The 24,164-nt window shown below is 44.5% G+C and overlaps 1 protein-coding gene across 3 annotated transcripts in view; it reads right to left on the reverse strand.

The window, feature by feature from the left end:
- Positions 1-24,164, reverse strand: part of ATP8A1 (ATPase phospholipid transporting 8A1) — a 3,191,789-nt gene that overhangs the window by 2,531,507 nt on the left and 636,118 nt on the right. For all 3 annotated transcript variants that reach the window (XM_044061519.1, XM_044061518.1, XM_044061517.1), the window contains exon 5: positions 18,636-18,681. In XM_044061519.1, coding sequence (XP_043917454.1) covers positions 18,636-18,681 — 46 coding nt within the window. The remainder of the gene's footprint in view (positions 1-18,635; positions 18,682-24,164) is intronic.

Raw genomic sequence — 24,164 nt, forward strand, 5'->3', positions numbered from 1 at the left:
CCCCCCCCCCCCCACGACAACCAGCAAAATTTCAGGTGTGCTGAAATGGCTTTAAACTGCGGATCACCCCTCCTTCCTCTAGGCTGGCCCCCACTGAAGTTACTCCCTCTGCCTCAGGGGGCACTTTCTCCAGAAGCATCATGGATGAGCTGTTGCAATTTACAACAGAACATCTTTCTTCCCCCTCTCAGATTCCCAGAGGGGTAGAGAAGCATACTCCCGTGACATCTTGCTTCCTAGTTAAGGTATCTTTTCCTTTGGGACCAAGTAATGTGGTTCTGTCAAAGGAAGCATAAAAAAGGATGCATTAACGCAGTATGCAAAATTACAAGGTGCATCCAGACATAATGATGAATTGTGATGACTGTGCCTGTAGTGCAAGCCATACTATCCACTGCATTCAATATCAGGCAAATGGAGACATTTGAAATAGACTGCAAGGTGGCTAAATGAGTCGACAATGTCTTACAAGACTCTGAAAAGGGTTGAGAAGCCACTAACTTAGAGGTTTCAGAAACTGGTTCCCTCTGAGCAACATTGTTGAGCATAGAGGGCAAACGTGGCTCAAAGATAACTCCACTTGCCAAATTGGTCCAATGTTCGCAAATGAGAAGTTATGTACCTACCATAACGTTCCATGTTAGTTGTCTTCTTCTCGCCTTCTTTCTTGCTGGATGGGTTCGGAGACGATCCTCGGCTCCAACTCGGCCTATACTAAAGCTCGAGAGCTAATTTTACCGGCTCGAGGCAACCCTATATCCCATGATGCTAGGCACTAACTACCCAGATCTTGTTTGGTAGCTGAGAACATAGCCATTTTAGCCTCCCAACCCAAGGGAGAGAAGGAGAAGGGGAAAAACTCCCCATGTGCCACTACCTGAAGCTATAGCTACCCAAGGATAACCAGTTTAGGCTTCAAATTGTGTAAGGTGAAGACCCTGATAAGAAAAGGGAAATCCTTTCGGTCTATCCAGGCTAGGGGGATGGCGGGTGGGACGCAAGAAAGAAGGCGAGAAGAAGACAACTCACATGGAACGTTATGGTAGGTACATAACTTCTCAATGTTAAGTTGTCAATCTCGCCTTTATTCTTGCTGGATGGGACCGCGTCCCTAGCACCTTCATCCTGGGTGGCTCATCGGAACAGGCTCTTGAGAACGGTGGAACCAAAATGCGCCCTGTTTCTGGAGGCCATGTCTAATTTGTAGTGTGTAATAAAGATATGAGGAGAGGTCCATGTGGCTGCTGCACAAATAGTATCTAGTGGCAATCTAGCTTGAAAAGCTGTTGATGTAGCTAAAGCTCTGGTTGAATGGGGTCTTGGCTTAGAAGGTAATTCTATACTTCTGAGTTGATAGATACAGGTAATCACAGAAGACAGCCATCTAGACAAGGTTACTTTGGATACCGGAAGGCCCTTTTTACCTTCCGCATAGGACAGAAAAAGCTGATCAGATTTCCTAGTTTGTTTAGTTCTGTCCAGATAGTAACGGAGCTGACGATGAACGTCCAGATAATGCAGTTTTTGCTCCACCCTGTTAGAATAATTAGGGATGAAAACTGGAAGATCGATAGATTAATTTAAATTTGCCTGAGAAGCCACCTTGGGCAAAAAAGACAGGTTAGTTCTGAGAGAAACTCTGTCTTTGTGGAAAACTAGATAAGGAGGACGAATGCAAAGGGCATGGAGTTCTGATACCCTCCTAGCAGAAGTTATGGCAACTAGGAAGAGAGTTTTCCAAGAGAGCAACTTTAAAGAACAGGAAGCCACAGGTTCAAAGGGAGGAAGAATCAAGGATGTTAAAATCAAATTCAAATTCCACTGTGGTGGGGGGGTCTTTGATTGGGGGTTTGAGTAAAAAGATACCCTTAAGGAAGGCTTTACAAAGCTTGTGGGACATGATGCTGGAGTCCGATAGGCCTATGTGAAAATTTGAAATGGCCGCTAACTGAACCTTTACTGTGGAGGATGAAGAGCCTGAATGAAAACTTTCAGCTAGGAAATCGAGAACTGATTGTATAGGAGCAGTGAAGGGATCTATATTCCTAGCCCTTGCCCAGAAGGAAAAACACTTCCATTTACTAGTATAAATCCTTCTGGTAGAGGACTTAAGGGAAGCTACAATAATATCACGGACAGAACTGGAAATCAGGGGAAGCCTTGCTAGGGATGGAAGTGGAGCAACCAAGCTGTGAGGTTGAGAGATTGGAGGGATTGGTGCAGCCGCCCTGACTGGTGGGCCAAAAGATCTGGCACTGGGTCCAGATGCCAAGGCTGTTCCAAAAGGAAACGATGCAGGAACGGGAACCATATCTGTCGAGGCCAATAAGGGGCAATGAGGATCATCCTGGTCCTCAAGGCGGTAGCTTTCTGAATCAACTGAGTGATTAATGGAAAGGGGGGAAAAGCGTATAGAAGTCCCCGAGGCCAATCGTGGACTAGAGCGTCTCTGGGGGGATGGCCTGGAAGGGGAAAGAGAGTGAAAAAGTCAAGGCATTTGCTGTTCTTAGGTGTTGCAAAAAGATCGCAGCAAGGAAGACCCCACTTCTGAAAAATCTCCTCCGTTACTGATTGCTTGAGAGACCACTCATGTGGCAGGAGAATAGCTCTGCTCAACCTGTCCGCTATGATGTTGGACTTCCTGGGGATATGCGTTGCTATCAGAAACCGCTGAGAAGAGATCGCCCATTGCCAAAGTCTGAGTGCCTCTCAACACAGGGAATAGGACTTGGTTCCGCCTTGCTTGTTGATATACCACACTACGGACATATTGTCCGTCTGAATTGCAAAAGTCCCTAAGGGAAGAGAGTCTTGGAGGGCTTGCAACGCCAAAAGCACTGCTCTCATCTCCAGGACATTTATGTGCAGGTGACATTTGAAAGGTTGCCATGTGCCCTGGACTGTCCTGCCCTGAAAATGCCCCCCCCACCCAATCAGGGAGGCATCCGTTGTGACAGTGGCGACCAGAGGGGAAGGAACGAATGGTCTGCCCTGAAGGACTTCAAGGGAGACCATCCACCAAGACAGATGTTTCTTGCAAGATAGAGTTATTATGATGTTGTGTGTCAAAGGAAGCTGTTGGAAGGACCACTGGGAGAAGAGCATCCACTGAAGGAGCCGCATGTGAAAGCGAGCAAGGGGAAGTAGCGTGATGGCTGCCACCATGAGACCTAACACTTTTAGAACAAACCTGGCCTGGATTCTTTTGCTCTGAAGGAGGATATGAACATGATTTTGAATATCTAAAACTCTTTGCTCGGTTAATTTTGCTGAGAGCTGTATGGTATCCAAGGTGGCGCCTATGAAGGTAATAGACTGACAAGGCGACAAGGCAGACTTTTCGAAATTTATGGAAATACCTAGCCCTTTGCAAGTTTGAATGGTGTAATCTCTGGCAAGAAGAAGCTGATGCCTGGTGGTGGCAGTAAGGAGCCAGTCGTCTAGATACGCAAACACCTGGAATCCTTGACGTCTCAGATGAGCTGTAACCACTGCCATGCATTTGGTGAACACTCGGGGGGCTGTAGTGAGACCAAAGGGCAGGGCCCTGAACTGGTAGTGATTGGCCTCCAGCCAGAAGCGGAGAAACCTCCTGGAGCGCCTGTGCATCTTGATGTGATAGTACGCATCCTGAAGGTCCACTGAGCACATCCAATTGTCCTGACCCGGAAAGGCTAGAATGGACTGTAGCGTGACCATCCGGAACTTCGTTCTTTTTACAGACTTGTTTAGTCTGCTGAGATCCAATATTGGTCTCCAGTCCCCTGTCTTTTTTGGTACCAAAAAGAACTTGGAGTAGATTCCGGATCCAAGTTGGCCTGCTGGGACTGGCTGGATGACTCTTTTTGTTAGCAGTTTTGATATTTCTAGTACTGCTTGTTCCCTTAGACTGGGTGGAACGTCTGGGAGGGGCCCTTTTGGCTGAGTTGGGGTGTGGATAAAGGGAATTTTGTAACCCTCGGATATAATTGACTGTACCCATTTGTCTTGTGTGAGAGAAAGCCAGGCTTCTGGGTACAGAGATAACCTTCCCCGACTGCCTCCCAAGGTGGACAGTCGGGCAGCTTCGCAGGGATGCTGGAAGGGTTTGTCAGAGAGAGACTCTCTTGTTACCCTGATTCTGCGGACCTCCTCTGCCTCTAGGGTGGTGTCTGTTGTTGTCCCCCCCGCGCCTCTCGGGGGGAACTGACCTCTTTCATCAGGCGTGACTCCCTGTGATTTGCGGAACCACATTTTTCCACCCTTTTGACCTTTAGGATATGGTCTAGATGGGGTTGAAAAATGGACTCCCACGGCAGAGAGAGTCTTGCCATCTTGTTCGCATCTGGTCAAAGTATCCTTCACTTGAGGTCCAAACAACGCCGAACCATCAGAGGGGGAGTTAGTGAAGGACGCCTTGAAGGGGTCTGCGAAGTTGCAAAGCTGCATCCAGACATGACGCCTTAAAGCCACGCCTGTGCCTGTGGCTCTACTCGCTCCATCGGCTGCATAGGAAATAAGCCGCATAGAGGAGCTGACAATGGAATTTAGGGTTCCTAGCTGGGAGTTGATTTTGTCCTAAGACCCCGCAGCTGTTGGATCCTGTAGGGTATCACCCATGTCTTTGAGAATGTCTCTTTGAAGGCGGGTGAAATGGCACAAGTAATTCAGCGACCGCATGGCGAAGGTCGCTGAAGATAACATCCACTTGCCGTTCCTATCCATAGTCCTAGATTCCTTATTAGGAGGATGGATAGGCACTGAAGGATCGGCCAGTTCCTTCTTAGTGGCTGCAGCCACCACCATGGCATCAACTGGGGCACCCTTAGTTAAAAATTGTTTATCTGACGGGGCTGTGATAAATTTGGAAGGCCTCCGTGGGGTGGGTTCCATCATATCAGGGGCCGTCCACGCCTTCCGCGCCACCACTTCCATGAGGGGGTCAAAAGGCAGAGACACCCAGGAGGTGGAAGGGCGAGAACCAAACGCCTCCAGGTAAACCGACTCGTCCTCAGAGGGATTGAGGGTAGACCAGTTCCCCCTCTGCTTGAGGATTTCAAGGATGTCAGAAAAGGAGGCATCCTCAGAGGGGGACCATGGGGACCCTTCCAACTCATCCAAGTCGGTATCAGATGTGATGGACTCAGGGGAGTCCACATGCTTCCTCTTACATGTCCTCTTTTGAGGGGGTTAACCTGATGGATCAGGGGAAGCCTTGGAAGAGGAGGATATTCCCAATGGGGAAACCTGAGGCGTTGGATCTCTACGGTCAGGAATGAGAGAGTGGGTAGAGACCGCAGCAGGCACTACAGTGGGAGGAGCGGATGGATGAGCAGGCACTGGGGCCAGTATGCTCCTCATGACCTCGAAGGTGCCTCTATCAGGCAGGACAGAAGGCTCCCGCTCCGAAGATATAGGAACCCCGGCCGGCACAGAGAGGGATGGCTCCGAAGCCGATGTCGGGGCCGAACTCACCAGCGCCGATGCTCCGAGAGGGAGAATGGGGTCGGACAAGGTTCCGATGCCACTTGCCCCATCGGAGCTGATGAGGAAGTCCAAGTGCCCGAATCCTTCCAAGGAAGGGACCATGGAAAAGATCAGAGCAGACGACGGAGCCGAAGGGGGAAGTATCGGCTCCGATGTCTCGTCGGTCACGGCTCCGAACTCAGGGGCAGAGTCAGAGGAGGAATCGTAGATGGTATGGGTAAAGCCACTGTCTGTTGAGATGGGCTATGAAGCATTTGGGCCAGTGCCTGAGACTTTAGGAATCTGCTAACCACCCTCTCGAAGTCATGGTCCGAAAGCCTGGAAGACCGAGAAGAATGGCTCCGATGGCTTCGCTCTGAGAGCAAAGGCGATCTCGGAGCCGAGTGAATGGATTCCAGGGACAGAGACCTAGATCTCTTGCAGGTGGAAGATGGCACCGAGACTAGTGGTGCCGATGGAGCCAAAGACAAGTCCGCTCCGACCGGAGCCGACTCTGAAGACAGAGTCTTTGAGGCATCGGCTCCGTCTGGAGTCGATGCAGAAGACTCCGACAAAGCCGTATCGGCTCCAGCCGGAGCCGATCGTGACGCAGTAGGTGAGCCATCAGCCGAAGGCTTGGAGCACGGAGCCGACGGTTTGAATGGCTTCGAAGGTTTCCCCAGCAAGGACTTGGCCAGGCAACCTTCGGGCTTTAATAAGCCCCTCAAAATTAACTTATTCCTGCGCTCCTGCAGGACTCTTGGACTGAACGCATGACAAACAGAACAAGAGTCCTGCAGGTGCTGGGGTCCCACGCAATACACGCAAGAAGTGTGACCGTCTGTCAGCGACATTTTCTGACAGCACGAGTCACACTTCTTGAAGCCTGAGACTTTAATGTCTTTAGACATTAAGCTGTCAAGGGAAGAAAAAAAAGTCTTCCTTAGAAAGTTAAAACACACACACACACAGTAAAATTAAAGGTTAACAAAACCAAACACACACCTAACTGTCCCAAAAAGGGAATGGGAAAAAAATGGAAAGGGCCTAAGGCCAAACCTTAACAGGGGAGGGATATAACTTTTGGGATTAGGGATTAACAAAAATGGGAACCCAACAGAAGTGGTATACTAAGGTACTAGTCTATTTTTTAAAATAAAAGGGAAAAATCCTAAGAAAGGAGTAGAAAAATTTGAAATTTTTCACTGACCTGTGGAGCCGGTAAAAAAAGCACCTCGCTAGCGAAAGCGGCAAACGAGATCTGGGTAGTTAGTGCCTAGCATCATGGGATATAGGGTTGCCTCGAGCCAGTAAAATTAGCTCTCAAGCTTTAGTATAGGCCGAGTCGGAGCCGAGGACTGGCTCCGAACCCATCCAGCAAGAATGAAGGCGAGACTGACAACTTAACATTCCTAGTTTGGGGGATTAACTGATGCACAATGAGATTTCTTCATGGCTGTAGCAATGACAATGGCATCCACAGAAGCACTTTTACTCCAAAAGAACTCATCGGGGCGGGGGGTTAATACCTTATTTGGTTTGCAGTGAATCGGCTTAACCACGCTGGGTTCTGTCCAACTTTCCCTGGACACTCCCTACCACTCTACTAGGTATCGTGCAGATTGCTCAGAGGTGATCTGTGTCTCGCCTACAAGGCAATCTCAGGCTTTGCTCTACTAGAGATGCTCCATATCCATAAGTCTAACTCTTCGCACATTACCTGATCGAAAGGCCTAAATCTAATGTGTGACATTAACAAAACCTGCTGGAGAGACAGGTTTGTCTCCTAGAGGCTGCCCTGTCTCTGGAATAGACTCCCCATACAAGTCAATCAAAGTACTTCGCTGACCCCCTTCAAGAGCAACCTTGATGAGTGGATGGGAAACCACAAATATGTCCCTCACTGACAGGTGCGACCAGTGATGACTGAGGTTTCTTTTCTGGGAATACACTCTTGGCTGGGCTTGTAAAGGCCCCGGGCCATTAGCCTAGTAATCTCCTATGATCCTATGGCACAAGATCGATGAGGGTGTCCATAGGTAAAACCCTCCATACTGTGGATGGGCGTGAACCAAATGCTTTGAATGCTTTGAAGAAGACCATCAGGAGAAACAGAGATATACCCAAAGATCTCTTATTTATTATTTTGAAATGATAACAAAGCTCATCCTAAAATAAAAAGGGTAGCGCTCTTGCATAAAGATGTAAAGTGAAAGTGGAGAAGAGGAGAAAAAGCCTACCATACAGAAAGGGTGGTAACAAACTTGACAGGAAAAAACTCTTAAAAAGGAAAAGAAAAATACCCATCAGAAAGTTACAACTGACTATTAATACTAAAGAATCTCTTAACAGATGGAACAGAAGAAATTATCAATCAATACTCAAGTTTTCACTTACAAGAATTGGAGCGTCACTGGAGCACATCTGACTCTAGAAGCAGTAAACAAGAAATGAGGATGTTTAGACAAGCCAGGCATAATGAGAGAGGAGGTAGAGCTTCAGAGCTTGAAGATTCTGAATTGCCAGCATTAGATCTGATCAGACTGACAGAAAGGACAACATTGGATCCCATCTTATAAATACATATCAAACACTAGCAATGAGTGCACAAAAGAAAATGTCTGATCCTTGGATAACTTTGTTCCCCATATGATAGAAGAAGCCACCTTAGGTGGCAGGACTCGGGTAAAGAGTCCTGCACCAAAGTGATGTAATTTCAATCTTTCCAGACCAACACAAACAGAAAGATGAACTCCACTAGTATGCCTAAAAAATAGGGACCAAATGAAGATACCTGTGGAAATGCACCCATCCCTACTATGGTCCAAACACCTTCTGTCCAGAAGGATGTGCTTGTGTTCAAAGGCATGGCCACCTCCAGATGGCAGAAGCTTTGGTAATAAAAGGCATCTGGGCCAAATATTGAGCAAACATCTCTGTGAGACTGGCCAGGATTCTAATTACATTCTCACTCAACTACATATCCTTCTGATGGTGGACCAGCTTCTCCATACTCTTCTTTTTAGAAGGGACACCTAAGGAAGATGACTGCTGGCAGGCATCAGATATGACTGATTGGCAGGTAATGGACTACATTTTCTGCTTTTGTACACAGGCCTGGAAAACCTGTTGCCTTCTTCTCAGTTTTATTTTTTTTTCCTGACATGTCAGTAGAAGGTTCCAAACAGAAAACACAAAAAAACACATCTGTTATAAAAGCCTTCATGAGGAAAGTACAGTTTTGTACCTACCATAAATGTAGATGTCCGATAGATATGCAACTGCAGTCATAACATATGGGTTGTCCTGCCTCAGGCAGCCCTCGGTTGGCCGGATTCCAAAGTCTGGGTCCGGCGTCGGCTGGTGTCGCCTCCTCTCCAACGTCAGAACAGCTGGAGTATAAAGGCATCGGCCGACGCCATCTTCTTCAGTGTTTCTTGCCCCAGATGACAGGTGCCCTCCTAGGAAGGCTAAATTTGGTGAATGGATAAACAATTCCAGACATGCACAACAGTAATAAACAGATACACCATAGGAGATACCCCCAGCTAATAGGAATAGGGGTAGTGGACCCATAAAGAAGGTTGCAGAGGGGTAGGAGGGTGGGAAAATCCGACTGCAGTTGCATATCTATCGGACATCTACATTTATGGTAGGTACAAAACTGTACTATGTCCTTCAAGAATGCAACTGCAGTCATAACATATGGGTTGAATACCATAACCAAGCTGGGGGTGGTTGGAACTAAGAAAGTGATGGTGTAGCTAAAATGCCCTGCAGGACTGCCAAAGCAAAGCCTGCTCGGGATCTGGAGTATAAAGGCAGGTTGTAGTGCTTGGTAAATGTATGCACGGAGCTCCATGTAGCAGCCTCTAGAATGTCCTTTGTAGCCACTCCTCTTAGGAAAGCTGTGGATGTGGCTATAGCTCTGGTGGAGTGTGGCCTAATATTGGCTGGCACACCTTTTCCATGAAAAGAATAGCAGAATCTGATGCAGTGTCCAATCCATTTGGAAATTGTTTGTTTGGAGATTGCTTTTCCTTGTACTCCAGCAGCATAGGCTACAAGCAGTTGGTCAGACTTTCTGGTGGCCTTAGTTCTGTCCAAGTAGTAGCGTAGTTGTCTGTGTATGTCCAAAGTATGCAGCAGTGCTTCCCCCCTGTTTTGAAGATTGGGGAAGAAAGTAAGCAGGTGAATGGCTTGATTTAGAGACACCCTGGAAATTACTTTTGGCATGAATGAAGGATTGGTTCTTAGAGAGACTCTGTCCTGATGAAAAATGAGAAAAGGAGGTACTGCCATGAGTGCCTGTATCTCCGAGACTCTTCTTGCTGATGTGATTGCCAATAGGAAAACCGTTTTCCATGAGAGAAATTGCATTTCTGAAGTTGCTGCTGGTTCAAAGGGAGGAAGAGTTAATTTTTCCAAGACGAAATTGAGGTCCCATGCAGGTACTGGCGGTTTCCTGGGAGGTTTGATATTCTTTATCCCTCTTAGGAACTGTCTTAGCAAAGGATGTGAAAACACAGGTGGATCACAACTGTATTTTGCTGAGATTGCTGAGGCATGAATCTTTATGGAAGAATATGAGAGACCAGTATGAAACATTTCTGCCAAGTATTCCAATATCTGAGGTATACTCAATACTGTTGTATCCTGACCCCTGTTAGCATTCCAGATGATGAATCTCTTCCACTTGGCTGAATAGGTTTTTCTGGTGGAAGGTCTGCATGCTTCCAGTAAGATCTCTTGAACTTTTTTGGAAAGAGAGATATCGGAAGGAGTTATGGTAACCTCCAGGCTGTCAGATGCAATGTTTTCAGGTTTTGATGAACAGTCCTGTAATTGTGTTGTGTTAGAAGCAGAGGCCATAGGGGCAGAGGCCACGGTTTGGTCCGAGTTATGCTCAACAGCAATGGGTACCAGTGCTGCCTTGGCCAGTCTGGAGCTAGCAAAATGCCTGTTGGTTGTTCTGCTTTGATCTTCAGTATCACCTTGGTCAGCAGTGGTAGAGGAGGGAATGCATAAATTGTTAGGGAATTCCAGCTGAAGGAGAGAGCATCCGTTTTCCAGGCTAGAGGATGGTGGGTCCTTGTACAGAACTTTTCCAGGTGATGATTCATGTGAGAAGCAAAGAGATCTATGTCCGGTCTTCCCCATGTCCTTGTTATTTGTGAGAAAATGTGAGGATGCAGCATTCATTTGTGTGGATCCAAGAAATTTCTGCTCAGCTTATCCGCCAGTACATTGTCCTTGCCTGGCACAAACTGGGATTGCAAATGTATCTTCAGACTTAGGGATTTTTCCCAGAGAATCATTGTTAGTCTGCAGAGGGGATAAGAATGAGTGCCTCCCTGCTTGTTTATATACCACATAACAGTGGTGTTGTCTGTCCTTATTAGCAAATGTCCTTGTTGAAGTGATTTTTCGAAAGTCTCGATTGCATGTATCACTGCCAACATCTCTTTTTGGTTTATGTGCAGATGCCTTTCCCTTGGTGTCCATTGACCTTGAATGCATCTGCCCTCCATGTGCGCCTCCCATCCATGGTCTGAGGCATCTGTTGTAATCATTTGACCTGCTTGAGGTTTGTTGAAAGACATGCCTTTGTTTAACTGACTTGCTTGAGCCCACCACAAAAATTCTCTTTGCAGACATGGAATGAGTGGGATTACGTCCTCTAGGCTTTGGCTGTGTTGGGACCATAAGCTTTTTAAGTACCATTGCAGCTTTCTCATATGACGTCTTGCCAAAGGTATCAGAAGAATGCAAGATGCCATGAACCCCAGGGCCTGCAGGATTTTCCTTGCAGTCAGCTGGGAGAGCTTTGCTAGGCCTTTGAAGTACTCTGGTAACTGCTGTTGTTTTTCCTCTGTGAGATAAACCATTTGTGTTTTTGTCTCCCGTTTGGCTCCTAGGAAAATAATTTGTTGGGATGGCAGAAGTCTTGATTTCTGAATGTTGACTGTGTATCCCAAGGCCTGTAGTAATTGAGTGACATAGTCCAAGTTTGCTATCAAGGTTTGTTTGTTGTCTGCTTGTATGAGGCAGTCGTCCAGGTAGGGGTATATTTGAATCCCCTGGAGTCTGCGGTGTGCCACTACTGATGCCAGGCATTTCGTGAACACTCTGGGCGCAGTAGATAAGCCAAACGGCAATGCTGAGAATTGATAATGCTCTGTCCCTGCAAGAAATCTGAGGTATCTTCTGCAGCTTTGTCTGATTGGGACATGCAGGTATGCCTGCTTGAGGTCCAGAGTGACCAGCCAAGACCCCTTGCCCAGCATGGGAAGGAGTTGCTGCAACGTCAGCATTTTGAACTTTGGCACAATGAGATAAGTATTTAGAGTAGACAAGTCCAGTATAGGCCTCCATTTGTTTTCCTTTCTTGGAACAAGGAACAGTCTTGAATAAAATCCCTGGCCTTGTTCCTGTGGAGGGACCTTTTCTATTGCTTTTATATTTAACAGCTTTGAAACTTGAATGAGTGCCTCTGCCCTTTGATGAAGTGGCAGGTTTGGCATGCCTTGTCTTATTGGTAAAGTATGGAAGTGGAATCTGTAACCTTTGTCTATTAAATCCAGAATCCAGTTGTCCTTGGTTAAGTTATGCCAGTTTTTTGAGAATAAGGATAATTTTCCGCCCAAAGGTGCTTCTCTTTGAGCCTTTGTAGACGGTATGAAAGTTAAGTCATTGTGGTTGTCCTTGTGGTGCAGCTGGACTGCCTGCGCCACTTCTTTGGTTTGGTGGTTGCCATTGGCGGCCCCTGTAGGAGCCTCGGTATTGCCCTCTACCTCGGGCACACCTGTTTTTTCCACTTTGAAACTTGTCAGTGTCTGGAAAGGACCAATTCTTTGAAGGCCAATTCCTGCTGAATCTGGGTGGCTGAACCTGGAGGAAATCTTTGACTGTCTGTACTGATTTAGCTTTTTCCTCAATGGACTTCAACACATCTTGTGCATTAGCACCAAAAAGCTTCTGTTTTTCCAGAGGTGCATCAAGTAACTTTACTTTAACATGGTCTGGCAGTGGCTGTTCTTTTAACCAAGCATGTCTACGTATAACAGCCCCAGTCATAGCTGCCCTACATGAAGCCTCCAATGCATCATAACCACACTGAAGAAAATGATTGCTAACCTGCTGAGTGTTATGTACTAAATCCTGCAATGTCTTTCTATCAATAGGCTCAGGAGAGGCTAGCTTTTTCTGTAAATCATCCAGTAAAAAATCCTGGTACTGAAACATATAAAAAAAGGCAGTTAAGTGACCTCATGGCCAGGGTGGTAGAGGTATAAACTTTTTTACCCCATCTCTCCAGGGACCTAGCTTCCCTATCCGCTGGCAGTGGATTCTTGGCTGTGGAAGTAGCCACTCCCTTGGGGCCCTGTGAAATAGTTTCTAGATCCACAGAATGGGCATTAAAGAGATGTTTGTGGGTGTCAGGGACCCTATAATATCTGTCTGGCTTGACAGGAGCAGGAGGGAGAGAATCAGGGTTAGCACTGGAGTCGGAGAAAACATCATCCAGGACATCCATAACTGGAGGGATAGCTAAAGGTCTGTGCTGGGGTAGCTTGAGGAAGGTACGTAGCCTTTTCCTGGAATCAGAGAATTCCTGACCCTGCCATTTAAAATGCTCCCTCATAGAGTGTAGGACTTCACCGAACGAAAAATTCTCTGGAGGAGAGGCAGAGGGAATTGATTCCTCAGCATCAGAGTCCTCATAGGCCTGGAAGGATTCTTCTTGGGTATCTGAATGCTCAGAATCCCCAGAGGCTTCATCTGAAGAGAGGTTGTCAGCCTGCTCAGTTCTGGGCCTTTTCTCTGCAGGCGGCTGAGAACCTCTGTCTGGATGAGGCTGAGACCCCCTGATAAGAGAAATAAGATCTGCAGCAAGAGACATGATCTGTTTATCAGAAGAAGGGGCCTGGGCAGTAGGTTTAGGATGGGCCTTGGCCTGGCTGGCGGCCTTAGCACGTGCAAAGGCCTTGATGGACATGGATACAGGAGGCCTAGCTGCCCCACGTGCAGGAGTAACCTTGTCCACAGGAATGGTGTCGGGTAGATCCAGAACTTCGGTTTCTGGAGGAAAATCAACAACCGGCACCGGTGTAGACTCCGAGACCGAAGGACGTGTTAACGCTGTGTCGTTGGCCTGGAGCGGTTGAATTACCGCTTCCGAAGGGACCAAAGCACTCGCGGAGGGTTTAGGAGGAGTATCGGTGGAGGACGCGGGCCGAGGATGTCGGTCCCGGTCCTTTTGTTTTTTGGTAGATTGAGTTGTCGGTAGTTCCGACGGCATGATATAAGCGAAAGATTCGCCGAAAAAGTCTTCGGCAAATTCTGCCCGGCGACTGAGAGTGCGCTTATTAAAGCAAGCACAGGCAGCACAGGCTGAGACGTCGTGGTCTGGGCCCAGGCAAGGGAGGCAATAAGAATGGAAGTCCTTATGAGGTATTTGTTTACCACAAGACAAACAATTATTAACTTTCTCAATTTGTTCTGACATCAGCTGAGGCAAGAAAAAATGTTCCCCAACGGGGTACTTAGCTTTTAGATGACTTCGGTACTGAAAACACAGGAGCTGACCGACCGGCACTTGCGAACTGCTTCTGCTTCGGGCACCGCGTGGCAAGAAAGACTGAAGAAGATGGCGTCGGCCGATACCTTTATACTCCAGCCGTTCTGACGTCGGAGAGGAGGCGACACCAGCCGACGCCGGACCCAGACTTTGGAATCCGGCCGACCAAGGGCTGCCTGAGGCAGGACAACCCATATTTTATGACTGCAGTTGCATTCTTGAAGGACATCTGGCATTTATACTTGCAAGCATTCGCCTTCTGCAGGGTTGATATACCACCGACAGCCTAGTGATGTCCACATCAGCTAGAATACAATACAGAAAAAAATCAATTTTTTTTGTTTCCAACAACAGAACAAAACAACTGTAAAAGTAAGAAAGGAAAAAAATGCAGTTGGGTAGGTTTCTGCCTAGTTCTGATCTATCAAGAAATGATCAATGGCTTCATACATCATAAAGACTGACAACTTACTGTGACAAGAAACAGCTGGGAATAGCACAAGCTGATGCACATCTTTATACAGAGAGTGTGCTGATGTCTCTACAAAGATAGTGCCAACCCAGCCAGGAAAAGGGTGAAAAGCTCTGAAAGTCAGGTCAGACACTAGTCTTCACCTACGGCTGAGTTCCCAAAGGTTATGACTGTAACAGCGATGCACTCATGGCTTCTTCCAGTGGAAACAGACCTTAGCAGATTTGAGGTGTGTCATCTTTCTCTCTTTTGGCATGTCAGGAAGATGAAGAGAAAGAAGAAGCAGTGTGAGAGAGCGTAGTAAAATACATATTTGAGTACAGTCACTTGTGACAACTGTGGACACAGCTCTGCTGTCAGCACCTTACCTGACATCTACAGTACTACCTGAGTAGATATAAAGTGGACAAAGACTGACGTAAGTTAGATTAAGCTCCAGTGCTAGTAGCAAAGGACAGTGCCCCTCAACCTCTGATGATGCCCCTACACACTTCCTGTGGGCAGCTGACAGTCCCTTGGAGCAAGTCCTGGACCAGTGGGTATTTTCATGTTAATAACGTCTACTATTGGCTAGTTAGATTTCCTGAAGACATGTCAGTTTCACTTGAGGCAGGATAGTGAAAGACATGGATGTACATGTACTTAGAATCTGTCAAAATCATCAGAGGGGCAGCAACTGCAGGAAAAAAGTTGTAAGTTGTCGAACTGTGACCAAATCACTCTGAGGTCCAGTGACTGGTCATCCATGTAAACACAATAACTCCATTAGCACCTCTGAACTGACAATACTGATTCAGGTGTTGAGACTCTGACACTCAGACTCACATATACAAATGTCATTCTTATGGCAAAATACTGATATTCCTCCTTTCATGTCCTAGATGCACATTTACTGAAGGCCACTGTATTTCATTTATTTATTTTTATTTATTTTACATTTGTTTACCAGGTAGTGTCCAACTGGGCCAGAAGCCAATTTTCAGCAGAGATCCTGGGAGAAAAGTTCCAGAAATACATACTTAGTGATTTAGAGTGACATGAGAAGAGGTTCAAAATACAGTACACAGTAACATGAAGAAAAAACACTGAAGCAACTTGTACAGTAAAGCTACCTTTTAAATGTTACATAATGTTAAAAGAATACAACTGCAATACACAGTAATTAAAACTCCTGTAAAGGTCAGTGATATTTATAAAATGTATAAAAATTATTTTTTTCAGTCACAAGCTAGGGGCCACTAATCTTGTAGGACTGAGTTAATGCTAGGGATGCATGGTAGTCTCTTGACAGTTGTGAAGAGGAAAAGTTAGAGATGACAGATCAGAAAGGGAGGGGGTAAAGAGATGACAGATCAGGGTAAAGAGATGACAGTTCATCCTGGGGATGTGCAGGGACACAGCCATTGTTTGCAGTAGTATTTTTTTAGTAGTAGTTTGAACTTGTGATTATTAGGATTAGTTAGAATATGCTGAGGAAGAGAGTTCCAGGTTTTGGCTATTTTAAATGAGTACAAGGAGTCTCCATAATGGTTTAGAGATTTAGTGACACTAAACAGTATTTTGTCAGGTGATCTAAGGGACATAAGGTTTGTATATGGTTGTACAAGGTCAGAGAGAGGAGGGCAGTTGTTAGGTCTGTAGATGGTTTTATGGGCAATTATTAGTTGGAAGAGAGTAAGTTGTACAGTTTGATCCATTTAAGATGGTGAAGAGCAGAGCAGTGATGTGACTTGTAAGGTAGGTATGAGACAAATTTGGCTATTTTGTTATAACACGTTTCGAGGTTGTTCAAATCTGATTTACGTAGATTGGTAAAGGATTTGGAAACAGTAAAGTAGGATAGATAGGAAGTAGGATCTGGCTGTGGCTATTCTAGCATAGTTAGTTAGACAGGGTTTAACCCTGTATAGTGCACCTAGTTTTATATAGACTTTTTTGATTGTTAGAGCTATACGTTTACCGAATTTTAGAGAGTTATCTATTGCAACACCTAATAGTTTAGTATGCTCAACTGGCTCAATTTTTGTTCCATTGCTAGAAAAGATAGTGACAAGGGATGGGGTTTTGTATTAGTACCACTAAAGATCATAAGCTCAGTTTTGTTGGGGTTTAATATGAATTGATGGTCGGATACGTATTTTTCTATGTCTTGTAGGGCATTTTGAGTTTTGTCATGTAGTTCCTTAATGGAGGGGGCCAAACAGATGAGTGAAGCATCATCAGAGGACTGAATGATAGAAGCAAGTTTTGTGGAGGTAATGAGGTTATTGGTAAAAATGGTGAAAAGAAGGGGGCCTAGGACAGAACCTTGGGGAGCTCCAACTGTTACAGGTAGAAAGGGGGGAGAATTTGTTATCCCATTTGGTGGCTTGCTGACGATTAGAGAGATAGCTATGAAACCAGGTTAGGGATTCAGTACTGAGATTATATGATGCAAGTTTGTTTAGGAGTATTTGATGCGACACTGTGTCAAAAGCTTTGGACATATCAATGAAGGTTGCAGAGACGAGTAGCCCTTTATTTTTTTGAAGGTTGATAGTATTTGAGAAGTTTGTAAGAGTAGTGGTAGTACTATGTCTAGGCCGGAAACCCTGTTGAGTAATAGATATAAGGTAGTTTTTTCATAGTTTTAGAAGTGCATATCTTCTGGTTTCCCCTCTTCCTAGATTATTTGGATGATGCAGTGGTACAGCGGCAGGGTTGTCGCTTCACAGCAAGAGGTTCTCCTGTTCAATTCTCGGTTGGGGTGCCTTCTGTGCGGAGTCTGCATGTCCTCCTGCATTCATGTGGGTTTTCTCTGGGTACTCCAGTTTCCTCCCAATTACAAAGACATGCGTCTAGAGTATTTCTCCCTGGCCGCCACTGAAAATTGGCTTCATTCCAAAATGGACTTTCCCGGTATACAAATGTTAAATAAATACAAAATAAATAATTTACTTACTGCCTGTCAGCAGTCTTGCCAAACAAGGTCTCCAACTCTGAATCAGGTCTAGTAGTGTAGTGGATAAACAACTGCCAAGCTGCATTCCGGAAACCTGAACTTCTAACAATTAGAATTCCAGAAATCTAGCTTTTCATTTAAGCACTTCAGGGATGAATGTCCTGCAAACATCAATTTACTTGTCAAAGCAAAAAACTACAACAAATGCTTGGAAGCTAGTGCACTGTAGTGGTGTTCAGATGCACTCAGTTATTTACAGTGTATTTTTAGAGGATAAAGATGCTGTTGATTGTGTCAGTAAGATACTGAAAATAAACTAAAAATCAAATGGATAGCTATGAATAACACACTAAAAAAATAAATAAATAAAGGCTACAAAACCATCCTGGTGGCATAGAGAAATAAAAACCTGACTACAGTCCAGGCAACCAGAGTTAAACTAGTGGCTCGGGTGATTGGTGGAGCTGACAGTGAGGATGGGCATACTCATCCTGGCAGCTGGAATCAATCACAGGCTGTGGCAGTTCTTTGGAGAAGGAGAAATGCCTGAGGCCTGTGGGGCATGTAGGTGGCTCATCATGCCAATGATTGGTGATAGGCCTTCATTAAACAAGGGCACAGCAGCGCACTTTTGTCGGGAAGATAATGTGGTGATGAAGCAGGTCACACATCCCCCTATCTGGGGCAAAGATTACTCCAAAAAACAAATGCCCATATTGCTGTGATTCCGGCAAGGATCCAAGCAACTCTCATGTCTCTCTAAATAAGGCACACACACCCCCACCCCCCACCCCCGGCGCACACCTGTAAAATGAGCTTGAGTCTGTCTGTGGCAGTTTAATAGTCAGTAGCCCTGAGGCAAAATGGATTTAAAATAAATAAATAAAAGAAAAAAAATTTGTGCTACACACCTCTGACTCAAGCTCCCTCGATGGCAGAAAAACTACAGCACAGGTGTGATGGCACTGCTGGGTGGTGCTGATTGAGCATGCTCTAAGTCTTATAATGGTTATACCTACAGCAAGACAACTCTTAATAAGGGAATCATTCATGCTAATGGAGCTTCTGTTCACATTGGTTACAAACAAAAAAAATTACAATGAATAACATTTGCTTTAAGCCAAAACTTAGCAATTCTGGACAAACGCTATTGATCAATATAAACTTAAAAATACCATTTCAAAGTATGTACCTACCTTGTGTTTGTTTCCTGTTTACAGCACGGTCAGCTTTATGTCGTTTCTGTAGAGGAGAAAGAACCCTGTAACTTATTTTAACTATGAGAATAGTTACCTTTTATATACATAAACTTAACTAATTACTGACAAACACATACTTTCACAGTGATAAAAGTACTGACATAAGAAGACTCACCACAGTTTTAGATTTTCAACAGGAACTTCTGAAGTACATCTAATGTTTCTCAGAATACAGTATGAAAATCTCAATACCCACACTCACACCAGCCACAGTCCTCTTCAGCTAAGTTCATCTACATGTGCTTACTACTACAGTCTCCACTTCCTTCATCAATCAAGCCACCTGATCTTCATACAAAAAACAACACATTTCAATAAAACTGATTACTCAGACCTTCTTTGCTGAACTCCATTACTATCTAAATATAAACATAAACAGGTAAAAATGTCCCAGAAGTTTAACCATGCTCTAAGTGGGACAAAGACTGGTAATAAGGAAGCACTTCAAACTGCACTGCTTAGACATACGGCGACTACTTGCACAGTGATACAATCTTATGTCAAGAGGCTTTCTGAAGTGGATCATTCCCAGGCAACAGATTCCAAAGTAGTTCAAAAGAATAAGCCCTTAAGGCAAACAAGTAGATGCAAGAAACTGCTTAAGAAATTACACTTTGTAAGGTACACCCAAGAAAGAAGACCTTGTTTCTATAATGCAAATACTAACTATGGTACTTTATAGAGGTGTGCACAGATGACAAAGTGGCTGTAGCACACATATCCATTGTAGATAAGTTCCTGAAATATACAAGACAGGCAGTAACTCCACCAGACAAGTGTCTTTTTAAAACTTTAGAAAGAAGCTACATGCCTACTTGTAGAAGAAAATAGTACAGCTGATCCGATCAACCATTTAGACGACTTCTACTGGCAGTTCTCCTGAACTGGTCCCTTTTTACAGATACTGTATCCTTAACTGTCATGAGGTGAAAATTAGGACTTCCCAGTGTACACAATCATTGCACCAAAAATGTGTTCATTTATTCAGAGTTTCTGAGGCATACCTTCCAGGTTCTGAGAATTAAAAATAAATAAATAAATAATACACCACTGTCCTGAAAAATCATTGTGGACATTTTTTTAAAAACAGGAGAATATTCTTTTTTCCCCAGAACTGAAGATCCTTGGGTGCTAAATCCTATATAGTTTTTTTCTCTCTCTTTTTGTCACCACTGCCTGCTGAATATCAGCCCATTCACTTCCCATTACCTGGGCAAGAGTCAGCTGGGAAGGGCCATCACTCAGGCAGTCATCAGTAGTTGCTCAAGATCTTTTAAGTGCTGATCTATCTCCGCACTCACCCAGCGGAGCATCACAGAAGGGACAAGCAATGGGCTGCACTGAACGGCGCCCTTGACTTTCACCAGGAGGGGCATCCTTTCAGATAGCCCCTGTCCCTCCCTTCAGTACAAGTGGTAATTACCTCAGACCCCTCCAGAAAAACAATATTGCTCCATATGCTCTTGAGTAAGGACAACCCTCCCTATACCTGGGTGAAGTGAGTGGGCCATGCTCATTCATTTTCCCTCTCCGTGCCTGGCTCCACCACTGCTGGAGTCACCAACTGAGCCTAATCACCCATGTCAGAATCGGGTCTACATTTCCCGTGCCACATAGCCACGTTACAAATCCCATATAGTTAACAAATGGCAAGGAATCTTTGTGCAGGTTTAGTTCAATTATTTAGTAATGTATAAATAAAACTAAATTTTACAAAATAAAAATACATTAGAGAAAGGAAATGCCAAATCTAAGGCCACAAATCACACTGTTACACTCAAATTATAGCATAAAGATATGCTTGGGGTGGAAGGGTAGGGAAGAATCAACATACCCTTAACCCTTGGAAAGGCTGTCCCTAAATTGCTGTTTCTATGACAACTTTTAAGTCACTGTATACTCAAGGATGTAGCTCCAAAACAGACTTGCACATTTTTTATGTCATTTTCAGGAAACCATACTGGGATCATTACTTATAAATTATTTTTTACATCTTTAATGGCCAACAGCAACAGCTGGACCTTGAATTTTAAAGAAAAAAAAAATCACTGCTTAATTTTATACTGCAATACTTACAAAGAATGAAACTGAAATTTTATACAGAAACAATCTTTTTAAGCAAGAAATTATGTTTTGATTTTCTTGTTTACAATTGTTATTTTGAATATATGAATATAATTGATAAAAAGGAAGTTATGTAGTTACCATAACATTCCATCTGAGTAGTTGTACTTCATTTGTCTTCAACCTGTGGGTATTCGGATCCGGATCTGATCCAAGAAGGCAGCTTCACCAGTATCTGATCCGAGCTCCAAGCTCCTCCCCTTCCCATAATGCCCCTCCATCTCCTTCCTTCCCTCAGATCGAGTTTGCTGCACCATCAACCTAAGCCCGACCCAATTAGACCTTACCACAACAGGTTATATACATACCTAACAAGTATGAACAGGAGAGCCACAGAGGCACTCACTCCAACCTACCAGAGTAATAGGCAATAATAAGGTCACAGAGAAGGAGGGAGGGACGGTTGAAGACAAATGAAGTACAACTACTCAGATGGAACATTATGGTGAGTACATAACTTCTTTATCTGAAGTAGTTTACTTCATTTGCTCTTCAACCTGTGGGACAGAGTCCCCAGCTACTAAACACCTGGGTGGCCCTCATGGAAGGATATTCCAGAACACCGCGGAGCCAGCGGATGCTCTCCCTCTAGATATCATGCCCAGTTTATACTGAAAAATGAAGGTATGAGATGAGGACCAAGTAGCTGCAGAACAAATATCATCCAGAGACACCCTGGACCAAAAAGCTGCTGAGGTAGCCATGGATCTGGTAGAATGTGCTTTTACTTGACCCGGAGGTAACATACACTTGTCTTTGCATACCTGAAGGATACAATGAGAGATCCACTGAGCCAAAGTTACCTTGGAGATTGGTTTTCCAGTTTAGAGTAAGACACAAATAACTGGTCGGACTGAGAAAGGTCTTAGTTCTGTGCAAGCAAAATTTCAGTTGTTTATGTACATCTAACAAGTGCAATTTATATTCACCCCTATTCTGAAAATTTGGGAAGAACACAGGTAAGTTAATCATCTGGTTGATATTAGTCTCAGAAGCCACCTTGGAGAGAAAGGATGGAGTGGCACAAAGTGACACCCTGTCCTTATGGAAAACCATATATAGAGCTTTGATAGACAACGCTTGAAGTTCTGAAACCCTCCTAGCCAAAGTGATAGCTACTAGGAAGGCCATTTTCCAAGATAAGAATTTTAGGTCTACTGACGCAGCCGGCTCAAAGGATGGAGCAACCAGAGCCTGTAAAACCAAAGTCAGGTCCCAAGGAGGGGTAGGATCCTTTACCGGAGGCCTTAAAAGAAAGGTACCTTTAATAAAGGTTTTACAAAGTTTAGAGGATGCTAAAGAAACTACGTTCTCCCCAATATGAAAGTTGGAAATGCCAGACAATTGAACTTTAACAGTAGAATAGCTACCACCTCGATGGAATATATATGCCAAGAATTCCAACACCGCCGAGATGGGAGCTGTGAAAGAGTCCAGATCCCTTTGAGAAGCCCATATGGGAAAACACTTCCATTTACTGTGGTAAAGTTTCCTGGTAGACGATTTGTGAGCTGCCACCAGAATAAACAACAGTAAAAAAAAACTCCTGCAAGTACGGCAGGTGCATGGACCTAAATTACCAAGTCTACAAAAAAATATACAGGCCAGCACTCATAGGCAAAAGGTGTGCACAAGCAAAATGTAATTTATTAAAACAAAACAAACCGGTTTCGGCCCAGTTATTAAGCCTTCCTCAGTGTAAAGTCAAATCACAAAGACAAGACTTTTATGCTTAATAATCATCACATGATAAAGAGAGAATCCCCATGGTTGGTTGGTTATAAATGTTCATTAAGTCCTGGGGGGGAATAATCCTCCTAGCTTGATTATCCACTTCTTTTCTTTTTTGTTAAGCATGTCATGCCAACCAATTTTGTTAGCCCGGTCCCCACTTATCCTATCAATAATGGTGAACCTAAAGGATGAAGTAGAATGGGTCAAGGAGTGTTTATATAATGCATTACTGGGTTTCTTTAATCTAACATCACTAAGATGCTCAGATATTCTTATCCTAACATGGTGAGAGGTCTGTCCTATATAAAAGGCAGAACACGTACAGGTAGCTAGGTAAACAACACAATCAGTTCCGCAGTTGGCCAAAAACCTGATATCAAAAACCTGCCCAGTATTTTTACTAGCAAACTGCTTGGACTTAGCCACCCTAACACAGTGTACACAATGTCCACATGAAAAGCATCCTTGCAACAAATCACCAGTTAAAGTAGTGTGTAATGGTTCTCCCAGAGTTATTCTGTGTTTATAATTGTTAAAACAGGATCCCATGGTTTTGCCCCTGTGGTACGAAAAATGGCATTTATCTTTTAAGAATGCAGATAATCTGTCACCCGCTAACAATACATTCCAATGTTTGTTCACAATGTCTAACAAAACATTGGTATTACGTCCGTAGGTGGTAACCAATCTAAGTTCGGATGTTCCTGATTCTTGTTTATCTTTACATATCAAAAGATCATTCCTATTAATAAAAGATGCAAAGTTGCTAGCTGAAAGTATCGTACCTATCGTATACCCATGGGATTTGAACCTATTAATAAGGTCCAACTTGCAGCTTTCATATTTCTGAGGATGGGAGCAAATACTTCTGATTCTCAAAAACTTTGACTTCGGAATGTTGCGTGTAACATGGGGTGGGTGGAAGCTGGAAGTGTGTAATAACGAGTTGTATTGTGGATACTTACAGAAAACCTGAGTCTCCAGTGTGTGAACCAAATTTCTTGTGATCAAAACATCCAAGAAAGTGATTTGATGAATATCATAACTAACAGTAAACTGGATCCCCCACTTATTACCATTGATGCATTCCATAAATTCACCCAAGTATTCCTCATCAGCTTCCCAAATCATCCACCAATCATCGAGGTAGCGTCTCCACATATCAATTTCCCCAAGGTAAAGATTATAAGATACATCATATATCAACTGCTCTTCCACATAGGCCATAAATAGGTCGGCATATATGGGGACAAAGGACGCCCCCACAGCCGTAGCCTGGACACAAACTTCTGGTGGAAAGCGATGATGAGGCTACTGACGCCGACCTAGACTGTCAGTGCACAGAAGCTCTAGATGAAGTTTTAGGTTCCTCTGGCTCTGGTGAAAATCTAGGTGACCGGAGCTGAGGAGTTCTACACCGAGAAATAGCCTGCAGTTTTTTTAGGAGGATCCAATGGACCCAACCGGTCCAGGGATCTCTTCCTCACCTTGGTCCCTGCCCTGTTTAGCAATGTCACCTTCCACAGGTCTCTTGTCAGGAGGGTGAGCCACGGCCTGGGAGGAGGATGAAGGGGGACCGCAGTAGTCATGAGGACAGATGCCCCCACG

This window comes from Protopterus annectens, chromosome 2.part0 (assembly GCF_019279795.1).
Source record: "Protopterus annectens isolate FY-2018-M chromosome 2.part0, PAN1.0, whole genome shotgun sequence".
In the NCBI taxonomy this organism is placed as follows: Eukaryota; Metazoa; Chordata; order Ceratodontiformes; family Protopteridae; genus Protopterus; species Protopterus annectens.